At 39.7% G+C, this 27,525-nt stretch overlaps 2 protein-coding genes across 4 annotated transcripts; one reads left to right on the top strand and one right to left on the bottom strand.

Annotated features, from left to right (window-relative positions):
• On the bottom strand, nucleotides 1-21,518 carry LOC147636073 (uncharacterized). Its single transcript, XM_086802068.1, has 10 exons — nucleotides 21,463-21,518; nucleotides 21,260-21,381; nucleotides 4,904-4,992; nucleotides 2,147-2,277; nucleotides 1,757-2,039; nucleotides 1,231-1,330; nucleotides 862-1,034; nucleotides 739-766; nucleotides 543-648; nucleotides 1-441 (listed from the first exon to the last, which is right to left on the bottom strand). Exons 1-10 carry the CDS (start codon nucleotides 21,516-21,518, stop codon nucleotides 360-362), a joined length of 1,170 nt encoding a protein of 389 aa, XP_086658194.1. The 3' UTR covers nucleotides 1-359.
• LOC147636072 (DNA replication licensing factor MCM2-like) lies at nucleotides 21,279-26,597 on the top strand. 3 transcript variants are annotated; one of them, XM_086801515.1, is made up of 18 exons: nucleotides 21,279-21,602; nucleotides 21,686-21,912; nucleotides 22,001-22,188; nucleotides 22,344-22,432; nucleotides 22,657-22,846; nucleotides 22,946-23,165; nucleotides 23,273-23,480; nucleotides 23,573-23,707; nucleotides 23,842-24,033; nucleotides 24,145-24,317; nucleotides 24,403-24,591; nucleotides 24,727-24,843; nucleotides 24,933-25,017; nucleotides 25,099-25,245; nucleotides 25,344-25,469; nucleotides 25,655-25,837; nucleotides 26,060-26,221; nucleotides 26,359-26,597. In XM_086801515.1, exons 1-18 carry the CDS (start codon nucleotides 21,600-21,602, stop codon nucleotides 26,470-26,472), a joined length of 2,748 nt encoding a protein of 915 aa, XP_086657641.1. In that variant the 5' UTR covers nucleotides 21,279-21,599; the 3' UTR covers nucleotides 26,473-26,597. The 3 variants fall into 3 exon arrangements, 2 of the variants coding, with proteins under 2 accessions (XP_086657641.1, XP_086657640.1); XR_015266487.1 differs by lacking the exon at nucleotides 21,279-21,602 and having other exon boundaries at nucleotides 21,680-21,912; nucleotides 25,099-25,219; XM_086801514.1 differs by lacking the exon at nucleotides 21,279-21,602 and having other exon boundaries at nucleotides 21,680-21,912.
• Nucleotides 26,598-27,525: the final 928 nt, after the last annotated feature.

Genomic DNA, 27,525 nt, shown 5'->3' with positions numbered 1-27,525 from the left:
AGAGTGAAAATTAGCACCGAGCATGGGATTCATTGATAATGAAGTATGAAAATACATTAGGTTCTCCTCTTGATTACATCAAAGCAAATATAGAGGGAGGGGGAAACACAGAGAAAGCCAACCAACCAAAGCTTCACTTCAACCTTCTGTACAAAAAGGTCATACAATTCTAGATTGCAATCTCCTATATATGTCCACAACTATTTCCTTTAATGGATACAAATCCCCCCTTACAGTACCCCAAAACATGGAGTAAAACATTCATCATTGATTTCGTTCATGAATCAGCTGAAACTAAATAGGCAGGTTTTACCACTACTGAAAGAAAGAATCTGTGACCTCTCCTTACAAATGCACACTTACACATATTTTGTGACAAGCTGGACGGATGTCCAAAAGGCATTGGAGGCAGCTTGGACCATGGCTGGATTATTATATAAGCTGCAGCAAAATGGCACTGCATCACGTTGGATCCAACTGAGGTGCTTGTCATGTTATTTTACAAGGAACAGGCAGATGTTGTGAAAGAGGTTTAAACTAACCTTACTGCAGTGGCTCCCCAAGAAGCTGCAGTATAAAGAACTTTACTGCTGCTCCATAGCTTCCGAAGCCTACCCTTCTTTGGAGCACTAAAAGCCTTCTTGAGAGCTGTTCAGAAATTAGAACTCATGGTAAGCTACACAAAGGGTTCAAGAAAATTCTTCCAAGAATTTCAACTGATTATTCAAGATTGCTCACCACTCTGCAGCTGCTTTGGGGACATGTCCTGCTAACATCAAACCATGAAACACGTCAAAAGCACAATTCAAAAAAATGCACCACTGGTCAAGGTTTTTTTTCTGCTTGGAAAGAAATAGGCACCTTTGCTTGAGGTAGAGAAGAGACATATTTGGCCATGAAACAGGCCATGCCCTCTATGATATCTTCTTGATTCACCAAGACATAGCTTTCCGGCTCCATGCAATTTCGTGAATCCTCCAAGTCAGTGCTGATCAGATCCGTCTCGTTTATGAGATCCCATGAGCCCTGATCATCTGAAATCAAAACAAAGCATATAGAATACAGTTAGTTTTAGACTGGATACATGTAAAATCCATGGGAGGGCCTGGGGACTTGGACAGGCACAAGCCTTACAGGCAGTCACACCACTCAAATAAATGTTCATGATGTGTAGATGGTTCAGAAAAAGGGGTACTCTCAATCCTCATGTCCAAAAACTGGAAAACGTGCCTTGAGTTTCAGGTAGAGCTTTGGCAGGAGGCTCATGTACGTCTCCTAGCCTCTCGAGGAAATCAGGTGAGGCAATTTTGGCTTCCAACCTGCTATACAACTGCAAAATTTTCAAGCAATAGGCCTGCTTAAAGTGCTGGCCAGACACAACATGCATGTACAAATATACATACATGCAAGGACATTAACACATACAATTAATACAGAGAGATACCATGCGTGCATGTGCATACACAGATGGATACGTACATACAGAACAACATGCACGCACACATATAGAAGCATACACTGGCATGTGCATACATACAAATTACATGCACACACACGTGGATACGTACATACACCCATGCATGCATATAGAAATGAGCATAAGAGATAAAAGAGTTATAGGCATACATATGGATACGTATATTCATGGATGCATACATCCACATACATGCAGATGTAGCAGCATAAATGCTATAACACAATACCAGATTAACAGAGGCGAGGCGACATGGAAAGGAAAAGGGTGCTGGGAGAATACTTGATCACCATCGAAGTGTTTGTTGTAGGATTTCTTGAGGGCGAAGGTGCGGAGGTCCTGAAGGGCCTGCTGATAAAGGTCCAAGACGGCGCAGAACCGATCTCTCTCGCCGTGCCCTTCTCCATGCCCTCCTGCCAGGTCGCCTCTCGCTGCCACACCCCCTTTCATTTCTTCCACACTGCATTCTGATACCAGAGGCTCCGAAACTGTAGTCTCCACCATCGCTAGGGCGAGACGGAGCTCAGAAAACCGCATGCGTGTTTCTCTTGGAGTTCCCCTAAACCTAACACGCAGACAATGGAAAACCCTGATTTGCAAACTAACCCTAAAACAGATCTGCAGAAGTAATGGAAACCCTAACTTAACCCTGACGCCCAATCGCAATCGTACCTTCCAAAGCTGTTAGGAAAGCCCGATTGCATCGACTTTTCGAGCTTCTGCACGAAAAAGCCCTTGCAAAAAGCAGCAGCAGCAGCAGCAGCAGCAGCAATTGCAATCGAGTATTTATATTTGGCTATTGACTAAAATAGACAAATGTGCACGTCATTGATTGCTTTTTCCCCAGGTTTATTTATTCCTAATATGTACAATCTTCTTAATTACATAGAGTTGCTAATTGTAGTTGCTTTTGGTCGTTTGGCACGTGTCCCCAACTCAATTTGCCACATACGCTCGGTACACTCAAGCTCCACGGTCTCTGTCCCCAACTCAATTTGCCACATACGACGCTCGGTATGTTCCACCTTCTTTTCTGCACAGTTGCCGCCCGCTTGAGTGCCACCGCTGCTCCACGTTTTCTACGTCACCTCCCCCACACGTGTTTTCTTTTCTACACTATTGTGAGTGTAATGTCACCTCCCACCCAATACGGAGAGACAAGACCATGGCACCCCAGCTCCATTTCTCTCTCTCTATATAGAGAGAGAGAGAGAGAGGAATGTGTGCATTATGTATATGTATATATATATATATATATATATGTAATAATGTATGTATGTATGTATGTATTGTATCTATAAATATAAATACATAAATATATAATACACATACCTGATAAGAGAGAGAGAGAGAGACCAAACAAAATTTTGCATGTTACTACAAAATTTTGTGCAACCGGACCTTTAATTTTTTTGAAGAGAATAATCAAAAACTCATAAATTAAATCAAATATCAAAACAACTACTTGAATTAAATTAAAAATTAAGCATATAACAAAACATAAGACAAGAGAAAGAAAAACATCACCATCAACACAAGGCAACACAAGACTGGGTGCAATCTTCCCCCCCCCCAACGTGAGTGGCTTCTTCTCGCATGGGTATTTTTATATATTCTAAAAAGTAGGCTTTCAGCCAAAAATAAAGTACACATCCATATTTGGACTTTGCCATTTAATTAGCCTTTGTCCTCAATTAACCTTTGTCTTCAAACCTTCTAAGGTTTGCACAATTCTTCTAATACAATAATCTAACTTGTGCACATATGCACATTACAAAATAAATCAACTAATGCTCGTATGCACACTGTACAATAAATTGACGCGTGCACACACACACATCACACTGATGTCAAAATAACATTAAATGCCATAATACAGCCACAAAATATTGTGAGATCGGTCCACACACCATGACTCAATCCACCATCCGTGCGACACCTAAATCGGTACCCTCGCACTGTGCAACACCTAAATCGGTACCCTTGCACACCTCATCACCTAAACTCATAAACATAAACCACGTCAGTAGTAACAATCAATTGATATCACATCAATCAATCCTAACGTGTTCATGAGAAATAGGCATCATAAAAAATATATACAAATTTAAATGACCATGATTATTATTCAAATAACATGGGTCATAACAGTCCTCCCTGTTGGGAATCAACTGTCCTCAGTTGTGGGATCAATGAGTGGATGGCTTCATGGCACAAGTGGAAGACAAGATCATCACATCAAACAATTTCTGAAAATAAAACCAAACAAATGAATGCATGTAAAAGGGATCTAAGTGTCCCATACCACTGAGGTACCTTCCACATACAAACACTCGCTGGTGAAAGATAGAAGACATAGATACGTCTGGGGTAGCTATGTAAAACCAATCTAATGTCCCATACCATAGATTAATTCCACACGACACTACTTTAAGAATAGAAGTTTGAGACGGAGTAGCTAATTCTCTCTGAAACTTTCATTCCGACATAACTTTTCTCTATCCTCAAAATTAGTCTACAAGTCTTATTCCAAAAATGAATTAGGTCGAAATGAAAACTCTTATCAACTTAGAATTGAAAAATAATCACTTACATTACTGTCAATAACTTGATGAATTCTGGGAATTTGTTCTTGATCTTATTCTTGTAATTGTCTAACTAAATTCTTGGGATTTGTTTTTGATCTTAATCTTGATGAATGCTCGAGATTTGTTTTTGATCTTAATCTTAATCTTGTAATTGATTAACTAAATTCAAAAATTATAGTCTTTGAATAGGTATATAATTCTTGAATTTGTGAATCTTACTTGTAAACAATGAAATCTAAAGGAGATCTTGATCTTAAGCTTAATCTTAAACTTGAAATCAGAACTTGAATAATGATAGACATCTTGCGTCCTAGTTGATAGCAAGAACTTGATATACTAGTAATAATCTTGGCTTGGATTAAAAATACTTGAATAGACGAAAATTGAGAGATTAGTCTTTCATTAATCATAATTGCAATTCTTGAATAAATCTTGTTCCTAAGGGGTTTAAATCTTGTGGTTGAATATATCTTGGACTTAGAGCAATTCTTGGTCTAAAAAGAATCTTGTAGTTGGATAAATCTTAAACTAGAACACTTGAAAATCTTGTAGTTGGATAGATCTTAAAACTACAACACTTGAAAATTTAGATAAAACTTTACTTGAATTGTTATAAACTTAAATCTGAAATTCACTTACTTGTGGATGGCAGATAGAGGATCAATACCCGAGATATTTGTCTGTGTGCAGCTATTAGTGGAGGATACCAAGGATGTAGCCGCCTGACTGTAAGAATTCACACACAGTCGCCTGGCTGTAGATGGTTCACCTTGGCTACAAATAGAAGATGGAGGCAGTGTAGTCACTTGCAGCCTGCTGGACAGAAGGAGCAGCCACTTACAGTCGCCTGCTGCTGCTGGAGATGGCGTAGAGGAGCAGCTGACTGTGGAAGAACAGAGACGTGGTCTATTTGTAGAAGTCGTCTGTAGCCTGTGTTGCTTGTAATGCAAAAAATTCAGCCACTTATATAGACCCTGGTTGTGTGCAGTGATTGGCATACAACTTAAACTTGGTTTCTAGTCACTTGAGAGCTATTTCTTTACTTTTCTCATCATCACTAAATTCGATGGTGAAGCAATTGATAACTTGAATCAAAGACTGGAGAAACTTGCTTGGTTCTTGAATCTTCAAATTGGTCTTAATCTTCTATGAAATGTCTAGCAATCATTTTTACTTGAATTGGGGCAACTAGATCTTGAAGATAACTTTTACTAATCTTGTCTCGATCTTTCTAGTTAGGTCACTATATCTAAAATTCTTTTCAAGAGCTAAAGTTTTCTAACTAGGTCTAGAAAAAAAGAATATTCAGAAAACAGATACAAAAGCAAACAAGAAATTGTGTACAATAAATAATTTTTTTACACATACCTCCACCTTTGGTTAGTGTGTCAAGTGTGTTAACCTCTTCGGTGTCAAGCTGTTCCTGAATAGTACGAATTCACCCATTTCTTGACAATTAAAAGGAATAGGAAAAAAAATTAAAAACAAGAGAAAAGATAGGATTTCTTATCTCATATGGAACGTCGAACTAGATGTGAGTCCTGCCAAGTTAGCTCAATACACAAATGCATAATTTTTCAAGAAATAATCCATGTACTTTTAAAATTAAAGCTTTATTAATTAAAGCTCAAAGAGTTTCTTAATTAAGCTTAATAATAAAAGCTTTGCTTAACATGATTTTCTACTAATTTAAATCCAACGCATAATTAAACCCAAGCTTAATAAAGGCCTAAATGAAATGATTAGGTGAATTCAATCATCTTGGAATTCATGAAGTTCAACGCAGATTTGTTTTATGAGATTACAAGCTTTAATAGTAAAGCTTTCATAAGCTTTTTAATAAGCTTAATAAGCCTAATATTAAAAGCTTATAATCTGGTCGATGGTCGATGCCCAACAAGCCAACGCTGGAGAAAAAAGTCGCCCACCACCACATCAAAATATAAAAAGAAAAGTAAACTTTTTAAGCTCATAAAGCTTTTAGCTAATTTAAGCTTTGTAATAATCAAAGCTAATTAGCTAATTTGAGGTCTAAAAATTCCTCCTTCCAACTTGAATTCACAGCCGTGGGCACCGCCGACCGGAGGTAGGAGTGGGCTGCCGCCCGGGTATGAGGGAGAGAAAAAATTACAGCAACAAAAAATATATATTATGCTGGTTAATGAGTCTTTAATTAAGCTTATTCAAGCTACATTTTCAACCTCTCCCACAGCGCCAGCACGATTAAAAAGGGAGACTAATAATAATAATAATAATAATAATAATAAAAATTAGCCTCTATTTCAGGCAAAACTGATAATCCTCCCGGCCCTGAAATCGCTTGTCTCGCCGCCGCCAGCCGGATGGAGAAAGAAAAAAAAAATCAGTGCCTCCCTGAATTCGCACGCTGGCCGTCGGAAGGAGGGAGGAGCCGCTGCCGCCCGGTAAGGAGGGAGAGAGAGGCAAATTAGAAAATTATATATATATATATATAACTTTAAGCTTGCGCCCATCGCAGCACAAAGGAGGAAAATTAAATAAAAAGCAAAGTAATTTTTGAAAAGACTCTTGAATAATCTTCAACCCTCTATTATAGAAATTGAGCAAAGGAAAGGTTTAGCAATTCTGCTTGTGGCTTTCCATGCTCCTCTGCTTGCTCTTTCAATCCGTACAGACAGATTAGGAAGAGGATTAGTGAAGAGGAAGGTGGTTTCATGGTTTTGAGAAACCCACTAATGGTTTTCCACCTAGTTTTACCTTTTGGGCAATAGATTGATGGAGATTGATTACCCAATGGTCAAAAACAAGCTTAATTTCATCCATACATAAACAAAAATCCCCAAACGTGTTCTTCTTCAATTTAAATTCAAGAAAATTACCAAAATCACCTCTTTTTTTGTCTCTTTCACCTCTTTTGACCGCCTTCAAGAAAATTAAATTACACCAAAGCTCTGATACCACTGCAAACCGGACCTTTAATTTTCTTGAAGAGAATAATCAAAAACTCATAAATTAAATCAAATATCAAAACAACTACTTGAATTAAATTAAAAATTAAGCATATAACAAAACATAAGACAAGAGAAAGAAAAACTCGCGTGGGTATTTTTATATATTCCAAAAAGTAGGCTTTCAGTAAAAAATAAAGTACACATCCATATTTGGACTTTGCCATTTAATTAGCCTTTGTCCTCAAACCTTCTAAGGTTTGCACAATTCTTCTAATACAATAATCTAACTTGTGCACATATGCACATTATAAAATAAATCAACTAATGCTCGTATGCACACTGTACAATAAATTGACGCGTGCACACACACACACATCACACTGATGTCAAAATAATATCAAATGCCATAATACAGCCACAATCAAAATATTGTGAGATCGGTCCACACGCCATGACTCAATCCACCATCCGTGCGACACCTAAATCGGTACCCTCGCACTGTGCAACACCTAAATCGGTACCCTTGCGCACCTCATCACCTAAACTCATAAACATAAACCACGTCAGTAGTAACAATCAATTGATATCACATCAATCAATCCTAACGTGTTCATGAGAAATAGGCATCATAAAAAATATATACAAATTTAAATGACCATGATTATTATTCAAATAACATGGGTCATAACATTTTGCCTCTACGCATTTGAAGGAGCCATAGACCATGTGTGACTAGAACCCAGTGCTACAATTCACACAAAGGTTGTATCATGCGTGTAGACTAAGGTTCTAGTTCTACAAAGATGGCGTGTTGAGGGAGCTTGAAATTAGGTCCAAATGGTGTTGTGGTAAGTGAGAGACCAAGGGGGTAGTCGCTTGATAGTGGCATATTCACTCGTGGTCGCCTTGATGATAGTGAATAGAGTTGGTGGTTAGTGCGGAGGTGGATTAGAAGTAGAGGCTTATTGATAGCATTCACGATTGATCAGCATTGGTGGTAGGGTTGTGCTGGCACAAAAAATCATCACGTGCAATGGCTACCTATGAAACTCTTGCACGATTGTAAAAGGTATTGAATAAGGGATGGTAGATGGACATAAGTGAGAATCCTGGTCTCGATTAACCAAATAGCTCAATGCATTCTTGATTGTCGATAGCAACGCCGAGAAATTAACTTGATGTTTGAGAGGATGAAAATAGAATCTTTGGGAAAAAATATATACACATTCATAAATATACACACACTCATACATACATACATATATCTACCTATTTATTATTAGAGTATAAATTGATAGTCTAATTATAATTATGATACATTGTCTAAGATTTTTGTGTCGATGAACTATGGTGTTGGATGCGATAAAATGGAGCATTTCATACCCCTTATATATAACAATATAAAGTGATAGTCTAATTATAATTATAATAAGTTGTCTAAGATTTGTGTGTTGATGAACTATGGTATTGGATACAATAAAATGGAGCATTTCAACCCTTTAGATAACACTATAACACACACACACAAACCCCCACACTTTTTTCTACTTAGAATGCTACCAATGTTAAGCAGAGCTGTTGATTGATGCCACATCACCAACTCAACTTGTTGCTACATGTCACCGCCTCGCCTACCCTCACGCTCGGATGACACTCAGCATGCTCAGGTCAAGCTCATCACACTCAACATGCTCAGGTCAAGTTCAACTCCATGTTCTCTCTATGATATCTATTACACAGAGCTTTTGGTCGTTGCCATGTGTCACCAGCTCAACTTGCCACGTGTCACCACCTCATTGCCCTAATGCTCGAATAAATTGTGGTTAAAGATGTTCATGATGATGATACATGATCATCTACATCTGACATCCATATGGGGTCTCTTCATATGGTAGCATGAGTTTGTTGGGAAATAAAGTCTGGGTGTGCATGGTTGTGAATAGTCATAGCATGTTTATCATATAGGGATGATGAGATGGGTGAGTGTATATGTTGATATGTTAAAGGTGGGCCATAGATGATCATGCGCATAGGGGTGATACATGGCCATGGGAAACTATTTATGCATATATGGTAGTCCACTTGACAACATTGGTGAGTCCTTAGGTCAGGGATCTACTATAGATGAGAGGCTAGGTGGGTCTATGGAGTGCCTGCACAGCAGGTGGGGATGCCCTTGAAGTTGGATAGCTAGGATGCAATGTTAGAGGATTCCTACGCGTGGTTACAAGTTAGGATCTCGTGGGCAAGCCACTAGTATGTTTTTGGAGTAATCCTTGCATGAGGACGAGACAAGTTGATGAACAATTGTTGGAGCTTTTGGATGATGCATTGGAGTGGGCCAAAAAATGAAGAAGAGATAATGGATAAAGTACATAAGGAAAGGCCCATAATCAATGAGCAGGATATTCCTACCCATGACTTCATAAATATTGATGTGGTTATGCTACCCAATGTGGATGCCTTAGATGTGAGGCCAGATCATTTGCATATGTGGTGCATTATTTGACTATCGTTGGGTTGTATGACTACATACACTCATGGTGTGCACGTTTGGAGATTCGTTGTTGTGATCATGCGAACCCTTTGGATAGGGGTGCCATGATTTGGTCAAAGAGTTTGTGAAGGCATGTTAAAGGTGGCAGTTCAAAAATATTGCACGTCAAGGGTGGTGGTCCCAGGAGGCTGCACCATTAGGAAAAAAGGGAGATCCTGAAAGAGATGAATAGGGGGGACTCTTGTGATGATGGGATCACCAAGCAGCGTGGAGAGAAGAGAAGAAATCCTTGACCCTTGGCCGTTTGTGAACCAACGAGCAGAGAGGGAACAAGAAGAAGCCTCACCGACATTGGGAGGAGCATGACCACGGCTATAAAAAGTATGAACCAGAGTCTTTGGTGCTTGGGAATCCCATCAAGGTGATCAAGACTGAGGTTGGTGAGATGCGCATCCTACCACATACGAGCTCGCCCCCACGAGCAGAATAGGGTTAAGATTCCTCAACCTGGAGCCCAAGGCCACCCAGATACTGTTTCAGAAGCTCAAGGTTGAGAAGGAAGCCAAGCATTGCCTAAGGAAAGAAGGTGGCAATTTAGTGCAGAGTCAAGAGAGGCCATCGGAGGGAGGTGGACATGGTAACCAACTAGTGGGGATGGTTGCAACAACATAGGGACAAACAAGGAAGAAAGCCAACTAGAACCTGGAAAGAAAGCTTTGGAGCAACTTAATGGCAGATAGGAGAGAAGGGTCCCGACTGTGAAGTTGTGTCCGTGTCTTGGTGTTGGGGCTTTGAGGCTCCCCACCCTCCCTTCATCATCATATTTGGTGCAGTGATTGTTGGACCGAGATGGTTGGCTTATGCCGCAAATTAGCCTCTTATTCCAAACACTAGTCGGGTTTCTCTAGAGCACCGTACCCCTTCTCCTAGTGTCAGCCCATCAACCTCTCCTGCAAAATGGTAGCTTTGTCACACTCTATGCGAAAGAATCAAGCAAGTAGCTTGCAGCTGGAATTGTCACTTTGGGTGTTATGGGAATATATTTCAAGCCCTCTTAAATATATTATTCTACCCTCTTAGATAATTCAGGGACTCTTGGATCATCTTTGCGTCATGCCAAATTATGTTAATATCATGGGTGATACCATTATAAATATTAATATGGTTGGTGGATATTGACGTATGCTTGGGGTCTCCAATGTTTGTTTCAGTTGTGGTTCGTATGTAGGGGTGATTCTCGGGTTACTTATGCCTGGCAAACATGTGTGTGATGATGGTTTGTATGCTTATGGAATATTTATTTCACCAATTTATCGTTGGTTATTTTATAGGTGAAGAGGATTCCAAGGATTGAAGAGAAGTCGCACAAATTTATTACTTGGCACACCATTTTTGTAAACAAGCTTTGTATATACATGTGCTAACTTGTGCACATTTTGATTTATTTTGTAAAAGCCATAGTTTATCAAGCATAGACTTGATCTTTAATATTTGGTTAAGTGTGATATGCTTTAAACCCAAGCCTCAATTTATGGGCACTCTATTTTTGAAGATAAGAGAGTGTTGTGCAAGAAAAGCACCCTTTTTGTATTTTTGGAGGCTATGGCCTAAATTGGAATAAAGTATCTAGTAAATACTCATGTGTGGGGAAAATAGGCCATACACACATGAGGGGGGATGATTGCACCCAATCTTGGAGCCGAATCTTTGTGAGCTAAGTATTTTTATTTGTTTTTTGAATATTTTGATCATGGTCATGTGATGTTTGATGAATTGTTTGAATTTAAATCAATTCTTGTAATTTATTTGATTTCTATCTCCCTAGAAATTTAGATCGCGTGGTATCAGAGCTAGACCTAGGGAAGAGAAGGGTTAAGAGAGGAGGGTGGTAAACCTTTTTCATAGAAAACCATAAAACCACTCTATATTTGAAAGCAGTTTTGCTAGATTCTTAACCTCTTTTAGATCCGTCTGTGTATGGATGAAATCTAAATTTGAGAGCAAATCCGACTTAGCTTTTAGATTGCTAAACCACTGCTGGAGGAAGAAATCTATAATGGACAGTGTATGTATCTCCATGAGTCAATTTATGGGAATATATACAGTCTTGAAAAATTTCAAAAAATAGGGATCTGGTTAATTAGAAAATTTTCTTTTCTTCCTTCCCTTTTCTACCCACGACGACAGGTTATCATCTCCAAGGGAGATTTTTTTCCTCTCTCTCTCAAGACCACCGTCGGCCGGGCGCTGCGCGTTTCAGGGAGAAAGTGGGCTATTGCGCCAATTACTTCACCAAAGCTTTGTAAGCTTTTACTAATAAAGATGTGTTGATTAAAAGCTTTGTTAAGCTTTAATAAGCTTTATATAACAAGCTTTAAATATATATATATATATATATACCTTATCCCATCCACATCTCTCTCTTTTTTTTAAAAAGCATATTCTTGTGACCAAAAATTCAAGAGAGAAACTTCATAAGAAGAGAGAAACCCGATAGTTTCTTTTAAAGCAAGCTTTGCTAAAAGGCTTTAAGAATTTTATAAGCCTATCCTCATCACTTCGAAAGAAAACTTTTCGAGAGAACTCATCACTCCCCCACAAAGGCAACAATTCAGAAATCTCAAATCTTTTAGAGGACGGAATTGAACCCATCATTTCGTGATTGATTTATAAGCTAAAACTCTCCATCTTATTTTAGTTGTAATGGAATTGAACCCATCATTTTGTGACTGATTTATAAGCTAAAACTCTCCATCTTAATTTAGTTGTAATGGTTACTTTACCCATTCCGCCCAGAGTACAAGAACAAATCTTAGTGCTTCAAGAACAAATTACTAATGAACGAGAACTCCAACGCAAATTAGAGCGTCAAGTCAAGCGTACCAAATGCAAACGTGTCAGTCGAAAGGCATTCACTTTCTAAAATTATGATGGCAAGAAGGATGCACGAGTTCTCATTGCTTGGATCAGCCAACTAGATGACTATTTCTCTAGCGAGAAGTTCTTCAAAAAAGATAAAATTAAATGTGCTTGTAATCATTTAATTGAAAGTGCGGCTTTATGGTGGAACATGATTAAGCAAGGTAAACATCGACTTTCAACATGGAAAGAGTTTCAGAAACTCTTAAAGAAACATTTTCTACCATCACAGTACAAAGCTAAAGCATGTCAACGGTGGGACACTCTATGCCAGATTGATAAAGGGAATGTCCAAGCTTATATCGATAATTTTTGGGATATTCTTTTACAGGTTCAAGTAATTGCAAAAGTCAAGGAAAAAGAGCAATGTAGAAAATTCATTGTAGGACTTAAGTCTACCATTAGGGTTGATGTTAACATGTTTCATCCACATGACCTTAGCACTGCTATGGACCTTGCCCTAAATTTAGAACGTAAAACAGGTATATCTAGAGATTTCAAGATTCAGGATAAATCTTTTACAAAATCTACTAAATCTTCTTTCCTTTGCTAGTACTTTTGATAAATCCAGGATGTGAAAGGGTAAAGATATGGCCAAAGGAGGTATCCAGGAGGACAACAACAACAAACCTTCAAATGGACAACCAAAGAATCGAATCTTCAGATGCTACAATTGTCATAAGGAAGGACACCTCACGCAAGATTGCCCTAACAAAAAGAAGAATTCCACATCGATGGCTCGACTCAACGTTATTGAAGAAGAAGACGAAGATTCTTTCAAGCAAGAGGGTAACTCTGATCCCAACTATTCAGATCAAGGTAAGTTTTCAATGGTGTGGCATGCTACCTAGCACTCTCATATGGTTGTCCTTAATGTCATTATCCGCACTTGGTCGTGCCAATGCCTCATGAAGCCCATACCTCTGGACATACTCAATTGTTATACGACATTGTCGTATATATTGGCCCTTGTATCGATCACACATATAATAATTTTTTTCTCTCAACCATGCTTCGAAACCAACTTCTAGTCCTTGATCACTGTCAGACATCTCAAACCTACCAAAATTGATTTAGGGTTAGAACAAAAACACTTGAGCTATCTAGAACTTATGACAGAAAATTTCCTAGGGTTTCGTTTGCTAGAGAATGATTATAGAAGCATTTTTTCGCTGCTATAGAAGCATTTTTTCGCTGCCCAGCAGAGCAAAGTTAGCAGTGAAATTTTGTTGCTGGTGGGTAGGGACCTAGAAACTGGGACTCCCACCTAAATTGCCGCCGATGGGTGTGTTGAAACATGCAAGTGAATGGGTGTGTGCGCGAGAACAAGCCCTTAGCTAGAGACTTTAAAAAGGAGTCTGTAATTGAGTGGCTAGCAGTGAAAAGGTGAGAAGAATCTATGGGATGAGAGAATCAAGGGTAGCATGAGTGAATATAGGGGTGTGGAAAGATTGTAGGAGAAGGTGCCCCTAGGGGAGGTGGCACAAATCAAGGAGAAATCAGTGGGATTAGATGCTTGGTACCTTGTGGATATAAAAGCTATAAATTGAGGCATTGACCTAATGAGAATTAGTTGGTTTTTTGAGTATCCATGCCTACATTATACCAGTAATTAATTGTGCACTAATCTTAACTTACTTACCTTCTAATTACTTGCTAATGATGTTGATTCTTGCATTTAATCCACCATAGCTCATCACATTGCTGAAAATTTAACATTGTATTAGAGCCAAGCTTAGGCTTCAGCTAATTTTTAAGCCTAATCATCATGCTAATCAAAGATTAAGAGTTAATCCTTATTTTTAGTCTTTTTCAACTAACCTTCTACACCCCCAATTGGTGGAAGGGCTTGATCTCCCTCTAGTCTTTAAATTAGCTAAAATCCTTTTAGCCACACCTAGGTAGTATCCCCATGCATCAGCCTGCCACCACAAGTCTTCAAACCACCGTCCGATGTAGCCGAAAATCGTAAATTTGCAGGCGCCTTTTTTCTAGAGTAAATTACAGATCCACACTTCCACAGATAGAATTAGTCTAATTCCTCTCAACCACATGGGTTTTCAAGGGTTCTCTACACGCCTATGATCTCAGATTTTAGAATTCATCAAAGAGAAGTAGCATCAAGCTTTAGATCAAATCTACAGTGACTTTGGTAAAACAGAGATGAAGCATTCAATATTTGGTTGAATCTTATGTTTTTGGGCTTGATCCTCTACTAGAATAACTACTATTGATACCTTTGAAAGGATTTGAGCTCATTTGAAATCTAAGACACCAGATCTGGCCTCCCCATACACTCTATTTTTTACACACAAAATAGGGAATTAATTTTATTAATTAGTGATTAATTAGTACTAATCACTATATTTTGGTGCAATTGATGGTTCAAACTTACCATTGGGTATCTGATATAGATCCCTATCACTTTAGATTGCAATTTGAAGTTGGTTTGATGTCCCAATCATCTAGTACAAACCAACTATGGCTTTATGCAATTTTTGGTGTATTCATACTTGTAAACTTGTTGTAATTATCATTTTAACACCAAATTGGAGTTGTAAAAGGGTAGACATTGCCCTTGAATCTTGAATTGAATAAAGAGGTAAGACCCCCTTCACATCATAATGAACATTGCACAAGAAGTAGCTAAGTTCAACGGGGAGCAATTCCATACATGGCAAACAAAAACCATGTATTTACTCAATGAGGAAGAATCTATGGGGGCTAGTTGAGGGAAGAGATGAATGTCCAGTGGAGAATGGGGAGAATAAGTGGGAGAGTAGAAATGAGAACGCACTAGGACTCATTGCACTTAGCTTAAATGAAATCATTCACATTACATTGCAGGGATACAACAAGCTAAAGATGCATGGGATGAACTTAACAAATTATTTGGCATTCAAGCAAAGAATTCAAAGATAAATCTACTAATGCAATTCTACAAAATTGACATGAAGGAAAGTGAACCTCTAACTACACACTTGAACAAATATAAAAGCATCAAACAATAACTTGCAGCCCCCATTGGGAAGAAAAGTAGAAGATGACGAGGCACTAGCAGTGCTTCTTTCTAAAGAGTGTGGATAAGGGAGATTATGAGAACATTGTGGCAACCTTAAAGAATGTACCAAATTTGAAGCTGCATGAGATAGAAGGAGCTCTACTAGAGCAAGAGAACAAGGTCAAAGAGAAGAAAGGATTGGACCCAACAACTGGAGAGGAGAAAGCACTCTACACCCGAGGAGGCCCCACATGACCCCACATGAGGATGAGGATGCGGAAGAGGCAGGGGAGGAGCAAGGATCTTCACTTGCTACACAACTGTGGGAAGCTAGGACACATGGCCAGAGACTGCTTCTACAGCAAACCAAATGAAGAAGGATCGTCATTGCTCGTCGCGACAAACGTCATGGAGACTCCTAAGGTAGAGGAGTCAGAATATCTTCTCCAGAGGAAGAGAGAAACCCCACAACCCAATGTAACTTGCCCCAATAGAGTAAAACCAACTCTAAGCCATCGATGATGTAGGCCATGTGGTAGATGTATGTGTAAGCACTTTAGTCAAAGTTACAGGCACTTGTAGTAGCCTTGGACACATAGAGAGAGAGTATCAAGGACTACGAGTTAGGGACTTGAGGCATTGGTTGTAGGCTACCAAGTAAGAGGGAAACTTGGTATAAGGTCTAGGTGTGCTAGAATTATTCACTTGAGGGGAGGTGTTGAAATATGCAAGTGAATTATTCACTTGAGGGGAGGTGTTGAAATATGCAAGTGAATTATATACTTGAGGGGAGGTGTTGAAATATGCAAGTGAATGGGTGTTGAAATATGCAAGTGAATTATTCACTTGAGGGGAGGTGTTGAAATATGCAAGTGAATGGGTGTTGAAATATGCAAGTGAATGGATGTGTGCGGGAACAAGTCCTTAGCTAGAGACTGTAAAAGGGAGTCTGTAATTGAGTGGGTAGCACTGAAAAGGGGAGAAGAATCTACTTGATGAGAGAATCAAGGGTAGCATGAGTAAATATAGGGGTGTGGAAAGGTTCTAGGAAAAGGTGCCCCAGCAGATGTAGGGGAGGTGGCACAAATCAAGGAGAAATTAGTGGGATTAGATGTTTGGCACCTTGTGGATGTAAAAGCTATAAATTGAGGCATTGGCCTAATGAGTATTAGCTGGTTTTTTGAGTATCCATGCCTACATTATACTATTAGATTAATTGTGCACTAATCTTACCTTAATCACCTTCTAATTACTTGTGATTAGCTAGTTTTTTGAGTATCCATGCCTACATTATATTATTACATTAATTGTGCACTAATCTTACCTTAATCACCTTCTAATTACTTATGATGTTGATTCTTGCATTTGATCCACCATAGGTCATCACATTGCTGCAAATTTAACAGGGTATCTTTTCTTTCTACCTACTTTGACTGCTTGCACATATGAAGAGGACACCTGCACAACAACATTTCCTCCCACCACATCTCTTCTATCAAGCCTCTCTTCCTCTCTAAGGTAATCACCCCTTTCCTTTCTTTCTTTCTCCCAAGCTTTTATGGAAAGCTTCAATGCTTTCTTTTATTCTAAGCTTTCATGGAAAGCTTCTACATAGCTCTATGTGAGCTTTTCTTTCCCTTCCCCTCTCTCTTTCCTTTCCCTTTCTCCCTTGCCCTAACCCTGGCCCCATGCATAGAGCTCTAAAATAGAGAGTTTTGATGGGATGGAGAGCTCTCCATTAAGCTATCTATTAAGATAGCTTAATGGAGAGTTTTGATGGGATGGAGAGCTCTCCATTAAGCTATCTATTAAGCATTCTATGCATAGAGCTAGGGTTAGGGCAACATAAACCAATTTCTTTCGATCACTTATGCATTAGGAATAGGGTTTAGGATACTCACCTCTTTTTCTTCTTCTTCTCCTTGCTTGCTAATATGTTAAAATGAACTAACTTTTTGATTTATTATGTTTCATTTTTGTAGGTTTATTCAAGTGAACAACTAATAGGGGTTTAGGCCAATCCTTTCCTACGGCTTCTCAAAGAAGAGGTAAGCCCTCTTTTTCCATTCTTTGTTTATGCTTTTCTCTTTGTGTTATTGCATACTTGGGTGTCAAGAGGATTAGGGTTAGGTCAAGTTATGCATAGATAAGGCTTATGCATAAGCCTTATCCTCCTTAAGCCTATGCAATAGGCTTATGCTTAAGCCTATGCAATAGGCTTATGCATAAGTCTATGCTTAAGGCCTACGATTAAGCCTTAAGCCCTTTACATAAGCCTATGCATAAGGCTTAAGTCTTATGCATAAGCCCTATGCAATAGGCTTATGCTTAAGTCTTATGAAATAGGCTTATGCATAAGCCCTATGCTTATGGTTAAGGCTTATGCATAGGCCTATGCTTAAGGCCTATGCAGAAGCCTTAAGCCTATGTATAAGGCTTATGCATAAGCCTATGCTTAAGGCTTAAGGCTTAAGGCTTATGCTTAAGCCTTAAGCCTTATATATAAGCCATAAAGCCTATGCATAAGGCTTAAGGCTTAAGGCTTATGCATAAGCCTTAAGCATAAGCTTATACATAAGCCTAATGTGTAGTGTTATGCATGCGTGAAGTTTAAATGTGTAACTAACACTTTTTCTCATATTATGTTTTGTAGGTCTTGCATTGTTGTCATCTCTTTCGGCTTGACATTGTCAAGGTAAGGTCTCTTATTCATGCAACCTCATGTTTATTACACCCTTGGGTTCCAGGTTTAGGCATAGAGATATGGGGCATTATTGTAGGCCATCTAGAATGCTGGTCAAATTAAGTTAAGAGTGGTTATCTGCAAGTAGATGGTTATAGTAGAGGGGGGAGCCCTTGATCTTTTCACTATCCGCGAGTAGGTGGTTATGGTGGAGGGGGAGCCCTCAATCTTTTCACTATCCTTCTCTTGTAAAAGAGAAGTTCCATTTGGATTTAATAGTGGGGAGTGTGTGGAAAGTCCTCAGAAGCTATCATCCAAAAGGGGTGTTGTCCACCTTGCTTATCTAAGCAATATTGTAGAAGGTCTCAAGGATGTTCTAATATCGCATGTTTCCTCTTTTGTTTAAGCTTTAAGCATTCTTCAGAAGCTATCATCCAAAAGGGGTGTTGTCCACCTTGCTTGTCTAAGCAATATTGTAGAAGGTCTCAAGGATGTTCTAATATCGCATGTTTTCTCTTTTGTTTAAGCTTTAAGCATTCTTCTATTAGAGCATTCTTGTGTTGTTGCCTCTTTTGTTTTGCAGCTTTTGCACTAATCCTCTCTTTCGGCTTTACATGAGGGCGGTAAGCTCTCTTCTTCTTTTGATTGATTACATCATGTTTTTCCTTTATTGCACCCTTGGGTGCTGGGTTTAGGTTTACCTTTTACAATGTCCTCATCATGGGCACCACGGCTCAAACTTGCGGGGTCGCTATTCCCACCTGCACCTGCACCATTTGGTAGAGCTCCCTACCCCATACCACCTTCCTTCTTCCACCAACACCCGCGGCGTCCTTTTACTGATGTATTTCACTCGCTTGTAATAAAAGAAGTCTATTGTTTTAGACATTATTGTTGTGCACTCAAATTATGTCAATGGTATTGTTTTTAGCTTCTTCCATGTGACCGTTTAGGTAATTAAATTGACAATTGAGAGAGATGGAGGAAGATGGATAGAGATCTAAAGGACACGAGAGAGAGTGTGAGTAAAAGAGAGTTTGAGCGAGACCATAAAATAATTACCTTTGTACTTAAAATAGTTAATTTTTTATGCTTAAAATAGTAATTTCTATTTCTGAGAAGTTAAAAATACAGTAGAGATTTCTGAGAAGTTATAAATACAGTAGAGATTTCCATGTTCCAATACTCTTCTTCTAGGCACACATCCCACTCACCCTCCCCTTATATCTTCATATTACAAAATAGGCTCTTTGTAACTCTTTTATCATGGCTTCATCTAGCAATCCCTCTAATACTACTACGTTTGCAAGCATCTTAAGCAAAGATCTTCAATCTTTCATGCACCTCAAAGAAAAGGAACCTAGATCAGATGCCCTTATGGGAGCATGGACAACAACGTCTGAAGTGATAAGAAGCTCATAATAGAGAAAGTGGTAGACCTTGCAGACAAGAACATGTTAGAGGTGAAAGCTGTAACATCTCATTGGGATATGGAGAGCTTTTGGCATCATTGAAGAGGCAAAGGAGACTCCTCTTCGAGCTGAAGTTACCACCTTCATTGCAAATTTAGGGTCGATAGAGAAGGGCAAGATGATAGTTGAGGCCCAAACTGCTTTCATATAGTGTTGCATGTGTTCAACATAGTCGCACGTGTTTGTCATAATATGCTACAATATTGCTATTTTTATTTGAAATATAATAGAAGTTGCATCTCTCTATGGTGTCTTTGTGAAGAAGTAGCAATGATAGTGGCCCATGGAAGTAAAGAACAATATGTACACCCTTGCTTTCATGTATTGTTGCGTATGTTCAACATGTTGGCCAGAGTTTTGCCATGTAATGATGTGATCTGTAAATTTGCTTTGGAATACAATGCAAGTTTTAGATTATAATAGTTGCAATGATAGTGACCCATGGAAGTAAAGAACATTATGTACACACATGCTTTCATGTATTGTTGCATGTGTTCAAGTACTCGTAGGTGTTTGTCATGTAATGTTGTGGTCTTGTAAAATTTGCTTTGGAATGTAATGGAAGTTTTAGATCATAATATGGTGTCTTTGTAAATGAGTTACAACAATGATAGTGACCCATGGTGTGTAGTACACCCTTGCTTTCATGTATTGTTGCGTATGTTCAACATCTTGGCCAGAGTTTGCTTTGGAATACCATGCAAGTTTTAGATTATAATATGGTGTCTTTGTAAATGAGTTACAATGATAATGGCCCATGGAAGTAAAGAACATTGTGTACACACATGCTTTCATGTATTGTTGTGCGTGTTCAAGTACTCATAGGTGTTTGTCATGTAATGTTGTGGTCTTGTAAAATTTGCTTTGGAATGTAATGGAAGTTTCACATCATAATATGGTGTCTTTGTAAATAAGTTGCAACAATGATAGCGGCCCATGGTGTGTAGTACTCAACATCTTGTAGGTGTGACAGTAGAGGGAGAGAAGTAGACGGATACAAGAAGTGTAGAGAGAGAAACTGCTCGCCTGAACACCAAGCGCTCGCCAAAAATATACACCCAAAACAAGGATACACCATTAGTGGTATGGTAACTATAGAAGCTTGAATTTCCTTCTATGATCATTGTTCTTTCTAAAAAACAATAGACTCTCAAATATTTATCACTTCCAAGATTAGCTTCTTCCAGGTTTGGCATCTACTTTTGAATTTTGAAAGGGTACTGTCTAGTTGCGATCGTCTGGCCATGTTGAAAAATATGCTTTTTCCAACCAATCAAAATAAAGGTAATGCATAAAAGTAACTCAAATTTCATCCTTAAAAATAGAAAGATTAAATGTATGATTTTTGTCTCTTGAAAACTAAGGCAATGCCATATTTCAAATAAGAAAATTACACTACAAACCGAGTTTTGCAAGCATTGCATCGGGTATGGGAAACTCCATAAGTTTTTAATAGTAGTCTAGTCGAGATCTCGATATCTTACGTCCGCTTCAAGTTGGGCATAAGACAAGTTCTATTTACGCGCACTTGTTGTTCACATTGGGTGCATGTTCATGAACTCTGGTGACCCCACCAACTTCGCCACCACTCACACACCATTAGCCAAGAGTGGATAGCTTGAACAATGGCCATGTTGTGACGGAATTTTGATTTGTTTATTCTTTTTTTTATTTTTTACTCGTTGGGTTGGGCACCCTCAGAGTCCATGTCTGCAAGGGCCCATCCACTAGTCGCAATGCTGATGTGGAAACAGTGCAGCTTCCCGCCAAGCAAGTTTCCCGCCATTTTCTTGATCCATTCCTGTTTCGCCTCCACTCTACACAATCAGATGCAGAAATCGTGGACAGAGAAGCCCTACGCCCCAATCGTTGCAGGAACCTGAAGACGCTGCACAAACCTTAACCCTAGCACACGCAGAGACCAGACGTTCGCAGCAACCCAGAAACCTAACATTCGCCACTACGGAAAGTGTGTTTTTTGAATCAGAGTAACTACGCCGTCTTCTCGCAGTAGATCAACTCAGGTTTCCTTACCATGGTACATCCCTCTTCTCGTGCTTTTTTATGTGGAGGTGATGTGCCATCTTTCATTTTTGAAATAGTGCTGCCCTCGCTATGCAGGATGCTGACAACAATCCCTCATCACATCCCTCTACCCCTGGATCGCCATCGTCAGCTGGAAACTTTAGCACTGACAGGTTGCCTCACACAAGCAGCCCTCGCAGGAGAAGCTCTGGGCATTCGATCTCTGATGAAGCCGAGGTTGATCCAGAAGTGTTTGCAACAGACCCTGGAGATGACGAAGAAGATGAAGGAGAGGACCTCTACCATGATAATTTCATGGAGCAGTAAGCGCCTACCCCTGGTATTTGCAACTTGTTATGATGATTGCTTGCATTCTGGTTTGCTAAATATCTGATGTGTGTATGTAACCAGAGATTATCAACCCTTGGGAAGCCAAGACCGTTATGAGTCTCAAGACATTGATGATGAGGTGGAGGACGATAGAGATTTAGATCAAATCATGGCTGACCGCCGTGCGGCTGAGGCTGAGCTGGATGCTCGGGATACTGTCCACGGTGTCGCATTTAATCGCAAACTTCCTCGCATACTACATGACCCTGGTATTGTGAACTTGTGTATCCTTGCTTTTCTATTCTTGAATGGGTCTTTTCTTAGCCTTCAGTATAATGCTGCCACGTGTACAGGCTGAGAAATTGGATCTTATGATGGGTTCTGTCACTTGAAACCCTCAGTGTGTTGAATTTTGTCTCATCAGATGATGATTCTGAGGTAGACTATAGGCCCCGGCGTAGGGCTCGTGTGGAACCTCCTGTTGCAGATCAAACAGATGATGAGGCCTTTGAGGTATATAAATGCCCATTGCTTTCTCCTAGTGCTGCTAGTAATGGCTCTTTTTCCCACATCAGTATGTATGTTGTAAATGGTAACAAGGTTACTCCATTCCTGGCATCAGTTACACTCACTTGTACATGCATCCCTGCCACTGAGTCACATGTATTGCTGTTTTTGTGACCATGATTTCCTGTTTTACCATATGGAACACATGTATTCCTGCCTTTCTTGAACAGGAAGAAGAGGAGGATGAGAACGACTATGAAATGTACAATGTGCAAGGCAGTCTCAGAGAATGGGTTACACGAGATGAAGTTCGTAGATTTATAGCACGCAAATTCAGGCAGTTTCTCATGACCTATGTGAACCCGAAAAATGAATCTGGAGGACCAGAGTATGCACGCCTGGTTGATGAAATGGTAGCAGGTGAGGCTATATGAAAGTTGTGTATTGCAATTGACAAGTTCACATTGTTTTCAAGTCCTTTGTGAGACTTTGTTAACCTTTTCTTCTTGATGCCTTCAGCTAATAAGTGCAGTTTGGAAATGGACTACAAGCAGTTCATACACACTCATCCCAACATAGCTATTTGGCTTGCTGATGCACCACAATCAGTTCTTGAGGTCATGGAGGAAGTAGCCCTTAATGTCGTGTTGAGGTTCCACCCCAACTATGAGAAGATTCACGATAAAATCTATGTGAGAGTAACCAACCTTCCGGTTTTTGATCAGATTCGTAACATCAGGTACATGTTGCTAGATCTTCGTGAGTCTTTTTGCAGCTCAATTGTTTATATTCCGATAGGGATTTGAGTCTTCACACGAGCTCTTTAGCACCCATTCTCCATTGCAGGCAGGTGCATCTGAATACAATGATTCGAATTGGAGGTGTTGTAACAAGACGGTCGGGTGTTTTTCCTCAGTTGCAGCAGGTCAAGTATGATTGCCACAAGTGTGGAACCATTCTAGGACCCTTCATTCAGAACAGCTACTCAGAAATCAAAGTTGGATCGTGCCCCGAGTGCCAGTCCAAAGGACCATTCAGTGTGAACATCGAACAGGTAATGACAAGCCCATGTCTACACTCTTATTAGCTGAGGGATTTTGTTTGAAGTGTGTGGGCTTACGGTGCAATGCCTGTGGGAATCTCCAGACAATATACAGGAATTACCAGAAGCTAACTTTGCAAGAGAGTCCAGGGATAGTGCCTGCTGGTCGGTTACCTCGTTACAAAGAAGTTATTCTGCTCAATGATCTCATAGACATTGCAAGGCCAGGAGAAGAGATTGTAGGAATCTCACTTTAAGTCTACTTTTTGCCACATCTATGCTTAGTTTTCATCATTTGTACCAGAAGAAACCTTTTCGACACTGCCGGAACTGCTCCCAACTGATGCTCTCCTGTTTCCTTGCTCTTTACCAGGAAGTTACAGGCATTTATACCAACAACTTCGACATGGCTTTGAACACCAAGAATGGGTTCCCTGTTTTTGCAACTGTGGTAGAGGCAAACCACATTAGTAAGAAACAGGATCTCTTCTCTGCTTACAAGTTAACTGAAGAGGACAAAGCAGAAATAGACATGCTATCCAAAGACCCTCGAATTGGTGCACGGGTAAAGCCACTGACCCAGATCACCACTGACTAGGATGCCCTTACATGTTCAATTTTCATGCAAATAGGGGCCAAGTTGCTTGCCATTGAAGGTCAGTGCATGAACCTGCAGATCATCAAATCCATAGCCCCATCAATTTATGGACATGAGGACATCAAAACCGCCATTGCACTGGCAATGTTTGGAGGGCAGGAGAAGAATGTGAAAGGAAAGCATCGTCTACGAGGAGACATAAATGTCCTCCTCCTTGGAGACCCCGGCACTGCAAAGTCTCAATTTCTAAAGTAAGGCCAAAAACAATTCTTGTTTGATCTCTTTTTGTTTGTAGAACCACCTTCTCGATATATATAAACAACTTGATTTGTGCAGATATGTTGAAAAGACTGCTCAGAGAGCAGTGTACACAACTGGTAAGGGTGCCTCAGCAGTAGGTCTAACAGCAGCTGTACACAAAGATCCAGTGACACGTGAATGGACTTTGGAAGGTGGTGCACTTGTCCTTGCTGATAGGGGGATTTGCCTAATTGATGAGTTTGACAAGATGAATGACCAAGACAGGTATTTCCACCCCATGATTACATTCAAATATCATGCTTGTAAGATGGTCTGAAGCACTTTTCATGTACCATCCTCTAAAGCTCTGCTTTCAGTCATATTGCATTCCTTATGCTGCATTGGTTGTGTTTTCTACAGAGTGAGCATTCATGAAGCCATGGAACAGCAGAGCATCAGCATATCAAAGGCTGGCATTGTCACCTCCCTACAAGCTCGCTGTTCTGTTATCGCAGCTGCAAACCCTGTGGGTGGCAGGTCAGGCTACACCTCTGTTTTTACTCTGTTTGAGCTGTTCTTACCTTTGTTAGACTCTTCACCCCCAATGTTGCCTCTTGTGTATGCAGGTATGACTCTGGGAAGACATTTTCAGAAAATGTAGAGCTTACAGACCCTATTCTATCACGATTTGATGTTCTTTGTGTAGTCAAGGTATGCCACTCTCACTCTTGTTCAAGTTTCAATTGGCATCATTCGTTTCATGCATTACTGTGTTGTCTTCTTGATGTCCAGGATGTGGTTGATCCTATACGGGATGAGATGCTTGCAAAGTTTGTGGTGGACAGCCACTTTAAGTCCCAACCTAAAGGCTCACAAGAAGTCAATCCAGATGCTAATCTGGAAGAGCCAGCAGGTTCTTCTGAAAGCTCTGATCCAGAGGTGCTGTTCACGCATGTTTTCAGTGTGTTGTTAGCTGGGTTGCATCGTAATTTTAGCTACTATATCTGGATATGTCTAACATCTACAAGTCTATACAGGTGCTTCCTCAAGAAACTCTCAGGAAGTACATTACATATGCAAAGTTGAATGTGTTTCCCAAGTTGCATGATGCTGATCTTAACAAGGTCTCACTAGTCTATGCAGACTTGCGGCGGGAATCAATGGTATTTATATTATATTCCAACATCATAGCTCAATTGTTGGAAATAAGCTTAGCTCAGCACAATGAAATCTCCTAAATTGTTGGATTTGAATGCTCATAGAGACGGACTCTGCGACGTAACCTGTATGCGTAAGGTTTTCTTTGATCTTTGTGGAGGTTAATTGATTCTTGAACACAATGCTGCAGCATGGGCAAGGGGTCCCTATTGCTGTGAGGCATATTGAGTCAATGATTCGAATGTCGGAGGCACATGCTCGGATGCACTTGAGAAATTATGTCACCGAAGACGATGTAGACATGGCAATTCGAGTTCTACTAGACTCCTTCATTTCTACCCAAAAGTACGGGGTGCAAAAGGCTTTGCAGAAGGTAAGATCATAAAGAGAGATTACACTAATTCATAGGGTTTATGTTACATGACAGTATGGTCAAGGAAACATAACCTTATGATCAGTGAAATGGTTAACAAGTATGTGCCTGAAGGTGCTCCTTGGTACATGATCCTTGTGAGCAAGCTAATGGCTGATTAGTATGCTTCTTTGCATTGTTTACATGGTTGTGCTGATGAATTTAAGTGGTTCATTTTGGCAGAGTTTTAAGAAGTACATGACTTACAAGAAAGACTTCAATGAGCTTCTACTCCATCTTCTCCGTGGCCTTGTGAAAGATGCAGTGCGGTTTGAAGAGCTCATGGGTCGCCCGAATGTGCCTCTAACTCAAGTGCAGGTCAAGGTGGAGGACCTTGAAGTCAAGGTAAAAAGGTTTTATATATGCATTCTTCCATGTGGCCAAATGATTTTTATATGATTGCTAGGAATCCATCTGTTATAGTGAAGGATTTCTGTTGTGCCGAGAGCTTCACTCATCTTAGATTCTGTGTATTTTTGCAGGCAAGGGAGTATGGTTTTACAGATCTACAGCCCTTTTATAACAGCAGACAGTTTACCAATGCCAACTTCACCCTGGATGCCACCCAAGGGGTCATCACTTATCCATTGATGTGAGATTTTTAATGCCTATCCACATTCTCTTGTACTTTTATCCCCCTCCTGCTCTAATACTCAATTGCAACACTATAATACACCTTAAAATCTCTATGCAAAAGTTCTAGTAAGGAAGTTTTTGTTATGTCACATTGGCATTCTTTCAATCCTCTGTTCAACCCTCTACGGCCTTCTCTCTCTAGCTCAACCCCATATGCTCTTGCTCGTTCAACCTCATATGATCAGTTCAACCTCACATGCGTGCGTGTGTGTGTGGAGAGAGAAACAAGCTGCCCTTTTATTTGGCCCTTTAAACTCAATCGGCATTGTCTTAATTTAATAAGAAAAAAAAACACGACGAATGAAGTTTCAAGTACAACACCATAGGGTAACTAATGCATAGAATATGCACTATAATTTGATCCTGGGAAAATGGTGTGAGAAAGCTCAATTCATATGATTGCTTCGCGTTCATAAAATGCAAGTGGCTAAGATTGCATGGACCATTGTTTTTACTAGTTGACAATCCGTGCATTGTTGCGGCATGTGAAAAGGCATTCCATACGAAAGATTTTTATCCATGTCTTTTCTTTGTCAGCTGAAATTGTTGGTGTGGTGGTTGAGTTGAGATTGTAAAAATAGCTCGAGAAGGTCTTCTTAAAATTTGTTGTTAATTGCAAGGTGTGAAGGGTAAATAGAGACTTGGAAGTTTAAAAAAAAAAAAAAACATATATGAGTGAATTGTGAGAATCAAAAGATAAGGTTTGCAGCCTATAAAAGCATGCACTATATATTAATCAATCTACATTGAGTTGTACAATCATCTCTCTAGAGCATCTCTTTTCTCTCTCTTAATGTCTCGTCAATGGAGAGGTTACATCCCCCTTAGATGTGTAATGCTAACCCTAACCCTAACACCCATAACTAGTTCAGCGTTGACTATTACGCACATAACATCGCCAATGCTGTCTTGCACCACTTGCGTGTTTGCCATCATTATCAGCACTCCTCAGGACTAAGTGCCACGGGGTCTTAAATGTCCTTATTAGGTGACATCAATGGATATCATTGATC

This window comes from Cibotium barometz, chromosome 8, assembly GCF_041138505.1.
Source record: "Cibotium barometz isolate CiBa-2024 chromosome 8, ASM4113850v1, whole genome shotgun sequence".
Lineage (NCBI taxonomy): Eukaryota > Viridiplantae > Streptophyta > Polypodiopsida > Cyatheales > Cibotiaceae > Cibotium > Cibotium barometz.
The sequence above is the reverse complement of the archived record's forward strand: the minus strand, read 5'-3'. Positions and strand labels throughout refer to the sequence as shown.

Bases quoted from the DNA above. Each gene is read 5' to 3' on its own strand.
- LOC147636073 (XM_086802068.1), bottom strand. From the start codon at position 21,518: ATGTTAGGTTTCTGGGTTGCTGCGAACGTCTGGTCTCTGCGTGTGCTA. The intron at 2,278-4,903 runs GTAAGTGGCTGC...TGTCTATTTTAG, and splicing joins TCCAGCAGCAGCAGGCGACT to TCAATAGCCAAATATAAATA. The intron at 767-861 runs GTGCCTATTTCT...TGATGTTAGCAG, and splicing joins CTTCTCTACCTCAAGCAAAG to GACATGTCCCCAAAGCAGCT.
- LOC147636072 (XM_086801514.1), top strand. From the start codon at position 21,680: ATGCAGGATGCTGACAACAATCCCTCATCACATCCCTCTACCCCTGGA. The intron at 23,166-23,272 runs GTACATGTTGCT...TCTCCATTGCAG, and splicing joins GATCAGATTCGTAACATCAG to GCAGGTGCATCTGAATACAA. The intron at 24,844-24,932 runs GTCAGGCTACAC...TTGTGTATGCAG, and splicing joins GCAAACCCTGTGGGTGGCAG to GTATGACTCTGGGAAGACAT.